We start from the raw sequence: 16002 nt of genomic DNA, 5'->3' as shown, positions 1-16002 counted from the left end.
GATTGAAATAGTGATATCACCCTGGCAACTTTTTTAAAAGAACATTTTGGTAGAAAATACGCTGAATGTAAGGGTATATTTAATGTGGAAAAAAAAGCGCCTAATCCTATTCTTTTGGCTGAAGCTTTCAGTCTTTTTTATATATATGTGTATGTATATATATGTACGTTAATTCTTTTTATTATTGTTATTGGCCTCTATTTTTCTGCTATGAATATAAATTCTTTCCCCTGTGCTTGTCTCATATTAAGGTCATTCTATCCAAAAATTACACTGTTTTCAATCCAGCAGTTCTACCATGTGTCAGGTTGTTTTCCTCTTTCTTTTTCACAAGCTCATTTTTAAGTAACACTTCACAGGTCTTCATTAGGGAGAAAGCTATCTCTTATTGATTTGGAAGCTAAAGCTTTACCTGACTGGACACACGTTTGTTCACACTCAAGTACTTTTATACTGTCCCGTGGGTTAAAAAAGACATTGGTGATCTAAGATGCAGAAATATAAGACTGCTGATCTAAGATGCAGATATATGCCAGAAGTCCTAATTATTGCACTCTTAAGGTCAAGACTTGCCCTTGCCATCAGAGAAATGGTAGCAAGAGGTAGAGTATTTATATCTCCAAAACATATAATGCACTTCCAGAGTATATTTATTTATAGCTGATTCATAGTTTCAGCTATGAATAACGCTAATTAAACAAATGCCCATTATTGCCAATTTCCCCTGATGAGCTTTCTGTGGAACATCAGTTTCTGAAACTAGGGCTTTTATGCAAGAACAGCTACAGGTTCAAGGTATTTAAATTTTGCCTCTTCTGCATGATACCACGGCACCAAACATGGTTTCAACTGTAGCAAGGCACTGCCTTAAAACTATTGTTGTTAATGGTTTCTATCAGAAGAATAGAAATGAAGTGGTTTGTCGCAGTCATCTGTAATTACAGGTCAGAAATAGTGCCAATCCATAATCTCTGGGATGTATTAGTTTTTCATATGAACAGTTAGAAATACGTAATGAACAGGTTTAACTCAAAATGAACTATGTTCATGCAAAATATACTGAATCATTTGCCCTTTTTTGCAAATGTATCATTTGCATGAAAAACAAATTTTAATTGCAAGCTGACAAGCCTGTCTTTTTTGTGCTATTTATATGCTTAGTATGTAATTGCATCACCTTAGCACCTCTTGTTGCATTTTTGGTTTTGTATCATAATATTGGGAATTATGTCTTAGTCCTTATAGCTTTGGAACATTGAAAATACAGATAGTTCTCTGTTTTGCGCTCAGAGCAGGTCAGGCTGCGCAGGAAGCCGAAGGGAAGGTAGTATCTAATGTTTTCTTTGTGTTTGTTTGAGTGTTTGTTTTTTAAGTTAAATGGAAATATTTCACGATAACTACTTACAACAAGACATCTCGGAAGATACTTATGCAAATATTGTTTGAATTATAATCTTGTGATTTAATGGATTGTAAATAGTAATTTAAATTTGCAGGTTTGGTCCTTTGAACTGTAGCCTCCCATTAGGTACTTAAACAGTGATGGTCTCCTTTATTAGAGCAATTGATGCTGTATTAGAAATGTGTTTGAATATTCTGATGTTATTATCTCATGCTATCAAGCAAAAATGGGTCTCTGCACAGACAATCTCTGCCTATGAAAAAATTAATTATTGATTCAATTTTTCATTCAAAAAATCTCAAAGTGGCTTTTATGCTCTTTATGGAAGAAATTTGCACTAAACTGGAACAGTTAAGCAAACTATCAAAAAGAACCTTACGTGTGCATGGCTGAAGGATCTGAACTCTTCCCTCTGCAGCTCCAAGAAAGCTGAGAAAAGGAGAAGGCTCTTTGATTAGAAATTTCTCTCTCACTTTTCTTTCTCTAGCAAATGTGTTTGAAAAAGAGGCTCTTAGTAATTGACTAACTTGTCAAGTTTTATAAAGATAAGTGTTACAGAGAATCTAATTATGTGAATCTCTTTAAATGAGAGTCACAATGGTTGCTAGACTTAACAAACTGCTGTCAGGGAGGCTTGCGTGTGCTTCCGAAGTGGCATCTTTTATCAGAAACTTTCCTACTTGAGAGAGGCCAAATTGACAGGGACCAGGGGATCGAGTAGTAGTTTTGTAGAGGAACACATTGGTCATATAAAGACCACACAAGATGCTATGATAGTTTGGCATTTCAGCAGCACTGCCGAAGCTGCCGCTAGAAATGAAGTTGTAAGTACAATACCACAGATCGAGTTTAGATTTCTGATTGCGTGGAGGTTGTCAGCCCTTCAGCAAAAGATTATAAATCAGAACAGAAATGGATTGCTTGTCGGAATTCTCTCTGATTTGGTTTGGTAGCTGAATAGGCTTGCCTGGAGTCGTTAGTTTTTGATAGGTTTTATCACTCTTTGATCTTGACTTTCTGTCTCATTTTTGGCATAAACCAAAAAGACCGTCAGTCACAGCACAAGTGTTATTTAGCCATTCATAAGTATAAATTCTTAGAGAAAAAAATATTCAGGATTGGCTTAGCATGTAAGTACAGCATTAGTAGTCGGAAGTAAGTTGACTTTAGTTGTCATTTACTTCCTCCTCGGGGTCTCATTTATAGCCACTTACATAATAGCAAACTATATTGAAACTACCGTGGACATAGGCTGCAGCTATATTGGCCTTTGAGTATACAGGAAATTATAAGATTTGCAGTTTGTCTGAGATGCACAAGAACACATTTACTATTTAAAATAAACTCTACCAAGAGCTTAGTCATTACTTCAAATGACTCTATCAATCACCATGTTCTTTAATAAGACTACCTTTCTTATGCTAGTTGTTTTCCTGTAGAGTTTATGCTTAAAAACAGACAGCCTCTGTCACATTTATCTTAAGTGGATCTCCCCAGGGCAGCAAGCAAATGTAAAAAACTCTGTTTACAGCCATTTTTCATTTCCCAAGCCTTTTAATATCACTCTCTCAGGCTTATTTCTATGTCATTCACTTCATAATGTACTAAGTTGTCTTCCTACTTTCTACTGCTTTGTATGAGACACACCAAGTGGCAATTTCACTCTTCTTGAATGAGTACAAATTAAATCAAAGCCTGGTGAAAATACTTTCCTTCCATGATGATTTCAGAGGTGGATACTGAAAGATATATCAAATCATATTAGTCAGGAGGTTATTTTTCTTCCTCTTTCCTGCAAAATGACTTCTATTTTCAAAGAGCCATCATTTTATGGTTTTGTCTATGGTTTCCTAATACTAAGTCTCAAAGCTGCTACAGGAAAATATGGCTACATTTAAAAAACTATTCTTTGGAGCAGCGGGGGATTATTGGCTTTCAACATCTCACTAATCCAATACAGTGCTATAAAACATAATTTAAAATTGCAAAGGATTAAGATTTCCTTTCATAGGATTTTATGGAACTCAGAATAGGATTCTACAAAACTTACTTAGCATTTTTAAGGCAACTTCTATTGCTAAAGATGAAAATCGCCAGTTCTGTAAAGATTGTATTTATGTATTCAGTACATGCAAATCTTGCCATGACCTAGAATCCCTCTGTAGTAGGATACCCCTGGAATCTTGGCTGTTTGCACACCATATGTAAAGTTATATATCTACTTAGCTCTGCAGAACTGCAACCTCAGATTACAATCCTTTACAATTGCCTCACACTCCCATGCAAAACAGCAGAATGTGAACTGGGGGAGTGTGAGGTTCTCATTATTCGGTGGAATAACGAAGAGAATTTTTTTTCCCAAGTATCTTTAAATATGAAAAATTTCTTTTTCTGGATTAAATACTTTTGTCTCATAAGACTAATTATGTTTTGTGAATGACACAAAAGACTTTATATCAATTTGCATTCAGTTGAGGGTTACTTGCTGTTCACTCCAGTGAGACCTGGAATATGCTTCAACAAGAAGAGAGATTCAGTGTTTCAGAAGGGCTCACAGGGAGTTAGTTGCTGGTGGTCTGTTTTAGAATTACAGATAGGGAAAAATGAGATTTACCAGTTACATATACAGCATGAAAATCTTTTCCTGTATCAAAGATCAGAGCTCTTGTCATTTCAACAAAATGTTTTACTTTAGACTACTGCATATGGGCCTTTAATGCTTGATTCCCAGTAGATACATATATACATGACTAGTTTAATGGGGTTAGTCATATTCATAAAGTCAGTTTGCTGGGTATGGAGTCCTTTAGTTTTTAATTTTCCTATTTTGTATGTGATGAGTAAGGGCCATGGTCCTGGCACCCGGAGAGGGAACTCTGCTGGTGTATGAATAGAGCTCTATGTCCCAATGCTGCCCTGGGAGAAGACGTTCATCTGAGGAAGGAAAAAATCCATCTCCTAATGGGATGATTTCCTGACTAGAAAGACATGTATAAAGCCTTTAACTGCTGGGGTGCAGCTGAAAGTTAAAAAAGCTGATATTGTCTCATCCTCCAGTTCAGCTCGTTCCATTTAAAGTAGACCTTGCAAATAATGATACACCAATGTTGCACTTTCCTCAGTTCTGCATATCATATAGGCAGCTCTATCAAGGAAAATTCAGGCATGCTCTAGTTCCAGTGGAAAAATGCAATAATCCTAATTCTGGTCTTGTCCACATTTAGGGTACCTAGAAACTCTCAGAAAGTTTGGCATTTTTCAGGACTAAAAGATTTATTTTAAGAACTGGCTTTGCTATATGTGTCATGCAAACTAGCTATGCTGTGCAGCAGATCTTGATGCGTTGCATAACATTATTTCACGTAAATAAAATCAGATGCCTTATTTTCCACGAGTATGTTGTACAGTGAGTCTAAGATAAAAACTATTGAAAGATTGGTCTGATAATGCAGAACAGTTTAAAATCAAAAAGTAGTTGAGAGTATTAAGTTAAATGTGGAAGGTACTGATTCCTTGGCATTTTATCTTGTTTCATAAACGAAAGGGACCAGGCTATTTGTTTACTTTTATGTACCATTATCTTGAAATGAGTCAAGGAAAAGAACAAAATTTTGTTAAACAGGAAAAAATTAAATTAAAACCAAACGTTAGGTTATCAGGATGTGTGAAACGTACCGGTTAGGGCTGAACAGCTTTCTGCAGCAAGAACTATATTTTCATATTAATTTATATACATTTCTTGAAAACACTTAGGCATCAGGTATTTGAATACAACAATCTAGAAGAGGATAAAAATACATGCCAGACTGAACTCCTGCATTCACACTGCTGTGCATACATTCACCAGTGCACATGAGTAGTGAAACAGTTGTGCACAGAACTTTTCCACATTCCTCAATTCATGTATTTTATTAAAAATTCCCAAAGCAGTTAAATTCATGATAAGCCCTAAAGATTAACCAGTATGGGCTCAGTGGGACTCGACTGATTATTTGATCTGGAAATTTGATCTGGAAATCTTTTTCCTACCTTCTTTCCGTGTGAACTGCTCATATTTCATGACCCCGATGACAGTATTCAAGGAAGAAAGAGACTCTTAGCTAACCATTTAAGTTACACCATGGAGTATGAGCCCTGAGGCTGCTCACAACAGCCCTATCCCAAAAGCAGAAAAAATGCCCAGGTTCTTGTTAGCTTTGCTCTGCCTGACTACACGGAGGAGAGGCCCCTGCAAAGCTGGGTGCATTGCCTGGCCACGGCAGGTCCCTCCCTGCCTCCATGGGCAGCGGGGGGCTCAGCCAGCTGTGCCCCCTGCTCCAGCCTCATGCCGAAAACTCAGGCACTCTTAACTCCAGAACTAATATGATCCAATATTTATTCTGTCATTAAAAAACTATTCATTTCCTTGTCTGACGATAAAATTATTGTAAAATAAATCATTCCTCTTTTCAGCTAATTCTAATTACAGCTAAAATCTCATTTGGACTGGGAGTTTGCTATATTTACTTGATACTTTTGCAAAACATTTCAGAACATAATCATCCATTATTATATTGCTACACTGTGCTCTTGAGTGCTCTCTGCCAAGTGTATTCCTGAGAACAATTGCTACTTTAATGTAGCATCCAGAAGTTATGGCCTAGACAAATCAGAAAAATTGTTTAGTCTATTATAATTTGGCATATGGTCATTTAATAGCACACAGGAAGTCAGCATGAATGTTTGGGATTATTTTTGCTATAAAGAAAAAGAAAGAAATTTAAAATTGGCCAGACTTCACTTCCGCGACTGGTCTTGTCATTAAAATAGTCTTTGCTGGCTCTTTATTTTTGTCTATTAGTCATCTATGAGCAGTCATTCAAATTTGCGTGTGAAGTTTTGTAGAGCAGACTAACTTTTTAGATTAGCCCATCAGAGTAGGGTTAAGCCCATACCACCACCTCCCTACTGTGCTGTGCCGCATGTCGAGAGTCTGTGCGCTTCGCCGTCTCTCGGTGCGAGAGTGCTCGGGGAGAGTGGAGTTGATGTGCTGTGGAGCAGTCAAGACCCTGCCTCTACTCCATGCCGTAGTCTGTGGGCATGGTTATGGCATTTTCCAGGTTTATGATAGATGTGTTCTTAATTAGTTGAATAACATATTTCCATTTAGGAATATTGATGGATTTTCTTTCCTAATGGTAGAAAACAGACTTTTCTTATGTTAAAATTGGAACTTACTAGCTTTGCATTTCCAGGACTAAGTAGCAACTACAAATACAAACCAGACATATTATCTATGTAGTTAGAAGTGCCCTGAAGGCATGTTCTCACAGTTATTTAGGGAGATCTTCTATTTCCCTGTAAATGTTTTGTGTATACACCTCACCGCGTATGTTGTTTTTCCAAAATGTGGACTAGATATTGGTTTAACATTTCTCAGTCCTGCATACCTCAACTGATCAACTTACATGGGCAGCATTTGGGAATCTCATTGTGTTCATGTGCCTCTCTGATGGTGATTTGATCATGTGTGGTGGCTGGTTAACTCTTGTTTTCCCTTTATCCCTGATAGAGCTATTATTCAGTACCAAAATTGCCATCATTTGTTTGTATGCAGTTAAAATATGTTAATGGCATTCTTCCTTTTGAGAAAAAGTCCACCTTCGTTCAAACCTGGTATCCACTATGTTTAAGGAAGTGGGAAGCAGATTTTTTTTACAGAGTTCTTAGGAAAACTTGGGATTTCAAAATTATATGTTGTGCAATTCTAAGCAACAATAAAAAAAATCAGGATGTTGCAGTTTGGTCAACTGCCCACTGACATTTGCTTTGCTGTAGTTGAGGAATAGAATCTATGTGCAGAAATCACAATAATGTTGAGGATTTCTCCAAGATCGTGATTTTTTAAAAAAAGACTGGAAACATTCACAGCAAATGATTCCAACAGTTCACTATCTGTGTAGTGTTGTGCAGTGCCTGAGTAAAAGTGCTGCACACAGAGAATTTGCAGGCACTCACCAGAGCAGCAGTCCAGTCAGCTGCAGCAATGGCCATCCTCAGATCTGTATTCCATGCTTACAGGTTTATGAAGTATTTTTCCACAAGAGAAAAGGAATTGCTTTATAAGTTGTTTAGCTGTTTTTCCTACTTCTTCTGCTTGAAGAAGTAGGAAACCGTAAGCTTTCAGCAGCTAAGTTGACATTAAAATGTGTGAAAGGTTTTAAGTAGCTTGCTTTGGAAAACAAAGAAAGAAAAGACAAGACTTTCTTGTTAATAATACTGCTTTGTTTTTTAGTGAAGTTTATTTTACCTTTAACGTAAGAGCATCTTCTGTATCTTGCCTTTTAGGAAGGAAGTAGTTTATAAATAAAAAGCCAAACTGTAGCTGGTTTGAATTTAAATAACTTCATAGATGTCAGTGGAACCCCGTTGATTTATTCTATTAGTTTTTCTTATGCCAATAGGAGTCAGAGGGCTTACCGCTCTGGCAACCACTATGTAACTGAACAGAGAGTATGAACTCCAGGAAGGGAGAAGGCGAGAGGGGCACGAGGAGGCCAGGGAGACCTTATTGCCTGCAGCTCTAGCTTTAATTGCAGCATATCTAGCAGTAGGTCACTTACTAAAGAGCCAAGTTGGTATTACTAGCATGGAGTCACATTATAACTCAAACCAGAAGCAACTACCATAAACAGCCTTAGTGATTTTATTTTTTTAGCCGAAGTAGTGGATGAGAGATAATAGTTTTATCTTGAAGATGTGTAGCCTTATTGCTTCCTCTCTATACATGTATATGCAGAGGATAAAACAAAAGGTAGCAAACTTTGCTTTAAATCCTGATTAGTAAATTAAGCATGGATGTGTGATTAATATTTTGTTTCCAGCACTTCACACTTGAGTAGCTGATAATAAGCAGTGTATGTATCAGCTTGGCTCTTCCATTATTGTTAAGCATCTTCATAAAGTGTTTACTGATTTACATAACAGTATTGAGAAGTTTGGGAATAATGGTCATATTTGTTTAGTTATTTTTGTTGTTGAGTTCATTATGTGATGTTAATGAAGAATAATTATCAGCGAGTTTAATTTTCAAACGCGTCTAAAATCTATTGATGTAAACAGTTCACTTGCATTTTTTTTCACAGCAGATTTAAAAATGCACAGCTGTCTAGGCATACCTTCCTATTTCATTTCTATTTGGAGCATGTAGGCCCCATTTAACAGTCCAAGAGCCTGAGCACCTCTAACTGCTGCACACGAGTAACATGCTACAGATTCCTATAGCAAATGTACTTGTCCAGCGTAATTAGTTATACCGGGCATGGCATTGAAGACTATTTGGCTCAAAGGACACTCCATAGCAAACTATACCTGAAACAGCAGTATCATTGATTAACTGAATGCAATTATGAAGCAGGCTGAACTAGCTTTAATATGTAGAATTTGGTTACATCAATAAATTTCTGTAGACAAAGCAGCCAAAAGAGGTAACCTCAGAGCCTACTTGCTGTGGGGTTAAATTTACACCTGCCACAAAGATGTAAATCCACAGGTGTTTACTAAACAGGACAGAATAACTCATTTTACATCTGTGGGATGAGTAGGGAATTTGAAATTGAATTGTATTTAAAAAGGCTTGCTATGGTTTATTAAAGTTAAATGATAGTGAAGTTTGGCAAGTAAATACTGCGTACTAGGGGCTTCAGTTTTCTTTTTTTTCTATGCAAAGCTGGGGGGAAAAAAGGTGTCCTTTCTTTTTAGAATTAACTATTATCATAGAAAGCCACTATAATAACGAGTGTTGAAAGGCCTTTCATATTTAAGCCACTTCCAAAATAGGTTAAATCTCAGTTTTCAGGTTCTTTAAGTCCTACCTTATTTTTACCCCTCAACAAAATGGAGATACGAAATAAGCTCTAAAACCACAGACCTAAAGCTCCACATTTCACACACGTATATTGTGTCAGAATAAAAGCATTTTTCTGACCAAAATAATAAAAATTGTTTTCTTTTTCATGTCTGCCATGCTGGTATGAGTCATCTGTAATGTGACATTGTATAACAATAGTAAAAAATTGAATGGATAAACCAAACGTTGTACTTAATAAATATGCTCAGGGAAGCCAGATTGCATTTGCATTTACATGTATGACTTTAATTTAATTCATTATGCTGGAGCCATTGTGGTGGTGTAATTGAGGTGATTTCAGTTTTCAATAAAATAAAAATAAAAACTAATCTTTTTTTTGAGGAAATAAACCCAAATATTTCATTCCTTATTTATGAATTACTTATTTACGAACCCTTGTCTGTCAACATTGGGTGTGTATTTTTATGTAACTGTGCAAAGGGACGTGGACGGGAGGACATGACTGCTCAGGATTTGAGAAAGACATCCCAAGATGAGTGGGTTTGGTATTAGGGAGATGTTTACCTGTTGCTGCAGTTATAGAATGTGATGTAGGTTCAAGCTTTTCCCTATATTCACATTTTCTCTGCTACAAATGCTGTGTGTAAGATCTCCTTATTTCTCATTAAAAAATCACTCTTTTAAAGAAGATGGTACCATGTATTTATATATATGTCTGCATGAATATAGCATTGAGTGTTTTATTAGTATCTTGCAGAAGAGTAAAGTGAATTACACTGGAAGCTGAAACAAACATTGTAAGGACCTTGTAAAAATTGGCTGTTCTGTAAAGATTCAAGGAGAATATATTGGAAACCCCAGGGATAAGTCACAAGTGGCCTGTATGATGGATTGTTAGCTGCTGGAAGTATAGACCTTAGTTCAGGTTTCACTATATTATATAATTTCTTCTTCAAATATTAATTCTGACTTAGTGTTTTAAGAATGATTAGAAAGTAAGAAATCAATATAATTCTGGTAATTTAAATCACAGGGAAAGTAGGAATAAATAGCCCAATCAATTGTTATATTATCAAAAGTATCTGAATATGCTTTTATTGGTTTGTGGCATTTATCGTCACCAGCACAAAGACAGCAGAATTGGCAATCATTGCTGCTTCTCCGCTTTGATGACTTGATCCTCAGAGGGTGGTAGAAGGGCTACTTCAAGGGTCTAAATCCAAAATGTAGGTCCTCGGAGTTCTGTCAGCCACTGCTCCTGCCTAGAAAAACACAGGTAGTTATTTTCAGCACGAAAATCTGTTGGTCATGAAAAGGCCTTTTTCCAGGCATGTGTAGAAATATTCCATTCTTGATAAGCAAGTATCTTGGTATCTATCTTCTAGCTAAACCTATGGCTTAACGGCTTATATCTAAGGCTTATATCTAAGCTCCAGAGAGGGCTTAGATATAAATTAGGTATTTCTAGAGTTACCTTGCATCTTGGGCTAAATCCATTTGGAAGGATCATGAGAGAATATGAGTCTCTATCTTTCAACTTCCAAATGAGTGCCCTAACCAGCAAGTCAGGAGACATTATAAGGCAGCAGTTGCATGTAACAAAACACCAAATATGCTCATTACTCAGTATTTCAGAATTATTAATATATTTTAATCTTCTTCTTATCTTGAAATTTCCCAAGGTGGTCCTAGTTTGATTTTGCTTAATAAAAAAATTATTACACCTCAAAGATGTAAAAGAACTGACAATCTTCTCCTTTTTACTTTCTTTCAGGAATTAAATTGGGAAGCTGCAGAGCATTAAAGTGATGTGTTTAATGTGTGGTGGCATCCTATGTGCAGAACATTTTATCTGAAACTTTTCAGTAGCCCCAAACTTTTTGACTTCCAGGGTGGAAGGGGTAGATTCTTGGATACTCCTGTGCCTAGAAAATAACCAAAAATGAAGGAGGACAATTGTTTACATGCCGCTCTTATCTGCCTGGGCATGCTGTATTACAGCCATGCCATAACTACAGAAAAACTGAACCACACAAGGCCATCACTTCATGGTCACCATGAAAAAGGAAAAGAAGGACAAGTTCTGCATCGTTCAAAAAGAGGCTGGGTGTGGAATCAGTTCTTTGTTATAGAAGAGTATACGGGACCAGATCCTGTACTAGTAGGAAGGGTAAGAAAAAATTTCTTTTTCATTCATCGATTATTAATTTATATTATTATTTTGGGAGTTGCTTTTTTTCTTGCCATTGCTTTTCTGTTGTATTAGCTGCTTCTTCAGCAGCTACTTACTAACCTAAATTAATCAGTTTATTGTAGCTCAGTTAAGGTGCTAAGCAAAGTACTACCTAAGTGAATACAAATTTTTCTATTGACCTCAGCAGCCTTTGCATGAAGGTATACAAGCTGTTATTTAACACAACAGCAAGAACCACAGCAACCACCTGAGCAACAATATGTCTCAAGAATATCTGGTATCATTCTTGGGTCTTTAAAAATAGTAATTAAAAACGTATTGTCTAACCTAGCAGCTCAGTAAAAGTGTACTGCTCAATAGGTATTTCTTCCTCCTTTCATTTTCAAGTTATCAGTAAAATTAAATATATGAGGGTTATGTACAGAGGGAGATATATATCTATGTGCACATGTGTACGTACACACATCCTGCACTAATTTTTTATTCTGTCTAACACTAACAGAATATAAATACATAAATAAAACACTATATTTGCCAGTTTATAAACGGTCAGCAGAACTGCGTTGACTTAACCCCAGCACAAAAAGAGCAGAGAACAGGATCAATGACAGCAAATACCATTGAGGGTATTCTGGTTTAAAAGATGGTTAGTATTGTGCAATTTGTAGATGTCAATATAAAATCAATGAATCTGTAACTTGGCTCAATGTTTCCCTCATCCATCAAACTAAGGTGTGCATTGGTTGTGAAAGTAAGAATGTTTAGTAAGCAGTTGTTACTCCTTTTATATTAAAGAAGTTTTAATTAAAAACTAGTTGGCAGTCACTGATTGGCTCATTCATTACTTCCCATTTGTCACTTAACAGCTTTTTACATGCAACCTAGTGGAATATGGTTAGTAAAAAGTGTGGAAAATCTTTGTGAAAATGATTCTTCCTTGCAACTTCATTTGAATAAAGAACCCGTTATAACGGTCTTCTCATGTATTCTCTTCCTTAAATCTTTAAGCTTGGGTCTCAGTAGCACCCTACGTGTGGTAGCATGCAAGTCTGTGCAGGCAGCTTCTCTGAATGCAGAGCAGATGTGTTCACGGCATGTGCCCTAGCATGGATTATTGCCTGATGTAAGACAAGATTTTTGAAAACTGTGAAATGATAGTAATTTCATGATTTTTTTTGTTTCATAAACACGTACGTGAACCGTATACCATCTTGTTAAGGTATGTCTGTTTCTTGTTTCGTAGCTTCATTCAGATATTGATTCTGGAGATGGAAACATTAAATACATTCTCTCAGGTGAAGGAGCAGGAATCATTTTTGTTATTGATGACAAATCAGGGAACATCCATGCAACAAAGACACTGGACCGGGAGGAGAGAGCTCAGTACACTCTCACGGCACAAGCTGTAGACAGGAACACTAACAGACCTTTGGAACCACCTTCTGAATTCATTGTTAAAGTTCAAGATATAAATGACAACCCGCCTGAGTTTCTTCATGAAAACTACCATGCCAATGTGCCAGAGAGATCAAATGTAGGTAAGTACTCATAAATGCACTTCAGTTCCTGGCCTTATGGAAGATGTTGCATTGTCAGTATGTCCTGCCTTTATTTAATTCTTATCGTCTAGAATTTGGGGAAGTAAAATTTACTTCATGCTCAGCCAGTGACTCAGTCAATTTATCTAATTTGCAGACCAACTCAAACCCCGCACAGTTACTGACTGTCACAGTTGAAGTGTCTCTAGATGGTTCCTAGAACAGGCCTATTTCCTCCTAGGAAGGAACGTGAGGGTCCCCTGGAATTTATGGAGTGTGAATCCTCTGGGGTAAACATCAAGATCATTCCTTTGGCAGAGCTGGGTAATAACACTAAGGAGTTACTGCCGCACTATCTATTCCTTTTTCATCTCCTGTTTGAGCTTGTGTCTATCTCAGAGATTTCTTACAGGAATGGTTTCTCTGAAACTTACTAAGGAAAATGTAAAAAGAAAGCTCTATTGTTTAGCTGTCTAACGACAAAAGCAATATAACGCTTAAACTACTGAGGAAAAAAACCATAATGGTACAGAATGACTGCTGACTTTTATATCTTCACTGCTTAGAACATTAATCCACATCACAGCTGGTGATAAATCTTTATGGATCGTATGAGTCTATTTTGTCGTATATAAATTGCCATGTAATTTTTTTTCATTTACCAGACCTGGAAATAAAAAAGTTAAGAAATAGTTATGCCGTATGACTGAAAGCATCTCTGCAAGGTTCTTACAGACATGTTTGCTTCTGACTATATTCCTTCTGTGTTTGCTTCCCATTTTTAGGTACATCAGTTATTCAGGTAACAGCTTCAGATGCTGATGATCCTACCTATGGGAACAGTGCCAAATTGGTTTACAGTATTCTTGAAGGTCAGCCGTACTTCTCAGTGGAAGCTCAAACAGGTATCATTGAGCAGTTTATTTCAGTAGGACCTCATAACTGGAATACATTAAAATGAAGAAGTAAATATATTGACTGAAGCAGTACAGTTGGGTATATCTACTGATGTGTTTGAGCAAACCTTCCTTCATTCTCTCTTGATTCTAGCTAAGCTCTTTTGCAGGTTCATCCCCTGGCATTTGGTAGAGCTTCTGGGTACACTACACTAGAAAGATGATACTATTTCTTTTGTGGTATGATATGGTACGATAGGAATGGCAGTTTCTCTGCTGAACTGTAATTCTACAGGGTTGTTCTATGTTCAGCTGTGTTGAATATTTGGGCTACTTTCCTTGCATAGCATGATGCACAGTGTAGGGAAAACAGAATCTGCACCATCAGTGCAAATATTGCTGTATTTTAATGCAAGCTAAAAATGTAGTATCCAATCTTTTGTGATGTGAACCTGTGAAAATTTGTATGTGCCATATTTTCTTTGTATTTATAGGAATTATCCGAACTGCCCTTCCAAACATGGACAGAGAAGCTAAGGAAGAGTATCACGTTGTAATACAGGCAAAAGATATGGGAGGACACATGGGAGGCCTCTCAGGGACAACCAAAGTGACAATTACGCTTACAGATGTCAATGACAACCCACCAAAGTTCCCACAGAGTAAGTAACAACAAAATCCTTACTCACATTTACTACTAGTACCAGTATTTGTATAGTATCAGACATATTCAAAACTTCAAAAAGCAGTAATTGATGGATTATCACAGCACACATGTGAATAGATAAATATTATTTGCACATTTTTGCTAGTAACATTGTCGTTTAACCCCAGCCAGCAACTAAACACCATGTACCCAGTGGGATGGGGAAGAGAATCGGGGAAAAAAAAAGGAAAACTCATGGGTTGAGATAAGAACAGTTTAATAGAATACAAAGGAAGAAAATAATAACAATAATGATAATAACAACAATAATAAAATGCAATAATAGTAGTAGTAGTAGTAGTAATAATAATAATAATAATAATAATAATAATAAAGGATTGAAATATACAAAACAAGTGATGCACAATGCAATTGCTCACCACTCGCCGACCGATGCCCAGTTAGTTCCTGAGCAGCAATCTGCCCCCCCAGGCCAACTCCCCCCAGTTTATATACTGGGCATGATGTCACATGGTATAGAATATCCCTTTGGCCACTTTGGGTCAGCTGCCCTGGCTGTGTCCCCTTCCAACTTCTTGTGCCCCTCCAGCCTTCTTCCTGGCTGGGCGTGAGAAGCTGGAAAATCCTTGACATAGTATAAACACTACTTAGCAATAGCTGAAAACACCAGTGTGTTATCAACATTCTTCTCATACTAAATCCAAAACATACCAGCTACTAGAAAGAAAATTAACTCTACCCCAGCCAAAACCAGGACAAACATATAGAGCTTTAGTATCTGAATTATTTGCTTTGTGTTGCAGTGAGACCTTTTGAGGTCAAGATTGGATTACAAAGATTCCTAACCTTACACTTCATTTTTTTAAACTACTGGACCATGTTATATTGGAAATATACCTATGATATGATCAGGGAGACATAGTCTGAACCTCTCTGTTAATGGAGAAAGAAGCCCCATTTCTTGAGGACTGTCTTGTGTGTTAAACCAAATCTGTCAAAAATACCAGAAAATGTACCTGCCCTGCAGCAGTGCTGGGATAAGCTGGTTTACCTCCTTTCCCATTTTCATAGTTATAGTGTGGATGTAAAAGACACTAAAAAAGCAAGCGGTGTTTACTACTCTGCTCAAACCACAAGAACTTTAAGAAATCATTGCAGCGTGGAGATAGGAGGAGGTTAAAACAAAAATCCCTGTATGTATTGGTAGGAACAGATTCTTCTGTGTTGGGAGAGTTGCAGTATGCAGTAGGCACATAATATGTATGCAGCAGAAAGCTCTCCAGGTAGATTTACAGTGTTTGAAAGAAGTCTCCAAGTGGCCTCATGTCATGCCTTTCAGTACTCCATGTTCATAGCTATTCGCAAGCATAGTTATGATAGTCATTTTCAATGAACAAACCCACTTTGTTTTTTGATGAAGATGGACAATGGAAAGGAGATCTACTTTATGTTCTTA

At 36.9% G+C, this 16002-nt stretch overlaps 1 protein-coding gene across 6 annotated transcripts in view; it reads left to right on the top strand.

Annotated features, from left to right (window-relative positions):
• The window catches only part of CDH11 (cadherin 11), a 193081-nt gene that overhangs the window by 160255 nt on the left and 16824 nt on the right, over positions 1-16002 (top strand). For all 6 annotated transcript variants that reach the window (XM_052796678.1, XM_052796680.1, XM_052796681.1 and 3 more), the window contains 4 exons: positions 11026-11421; positions 12689-12983; positions 13769-13888; positions 14374-14541. In XM_052796678.1, coding sequence (XP_052652638.1) covers positions 11194-11421; positions 12689-12983; positions 13769-13888; positions 14374-14541 — 811 coding nt within the window. In that variant the 5' untranslated portion in view covers positions 11026-11193. The remainder of the gene's footprint in view (positions 1-11025; positions 11422-12688; positions 12984-13768; positions 13889-14373; positions 14542-16002) is intronic.

Source organism: Harpia harpyja, chromosome 9, assembly GCF_026419915.1.
Source record: "Harpia harpyja isolate bHarHar1 chromosome 9, bHarHar1 primary haplotype, whole genome shotgun sequence".
Taxonomy (NCBI): domain Eukaryota; kingdom Metazoa; phylum Chordata; class Aves; order Accipitriformes; family Accipitridae; genus Harpia; species Harpia harpyja.
The sequence above is the reverse complement of the archived record's forward strand: the minus strand, read 5'-3'. Positions and strand labels throughout refer to the sequence as shown.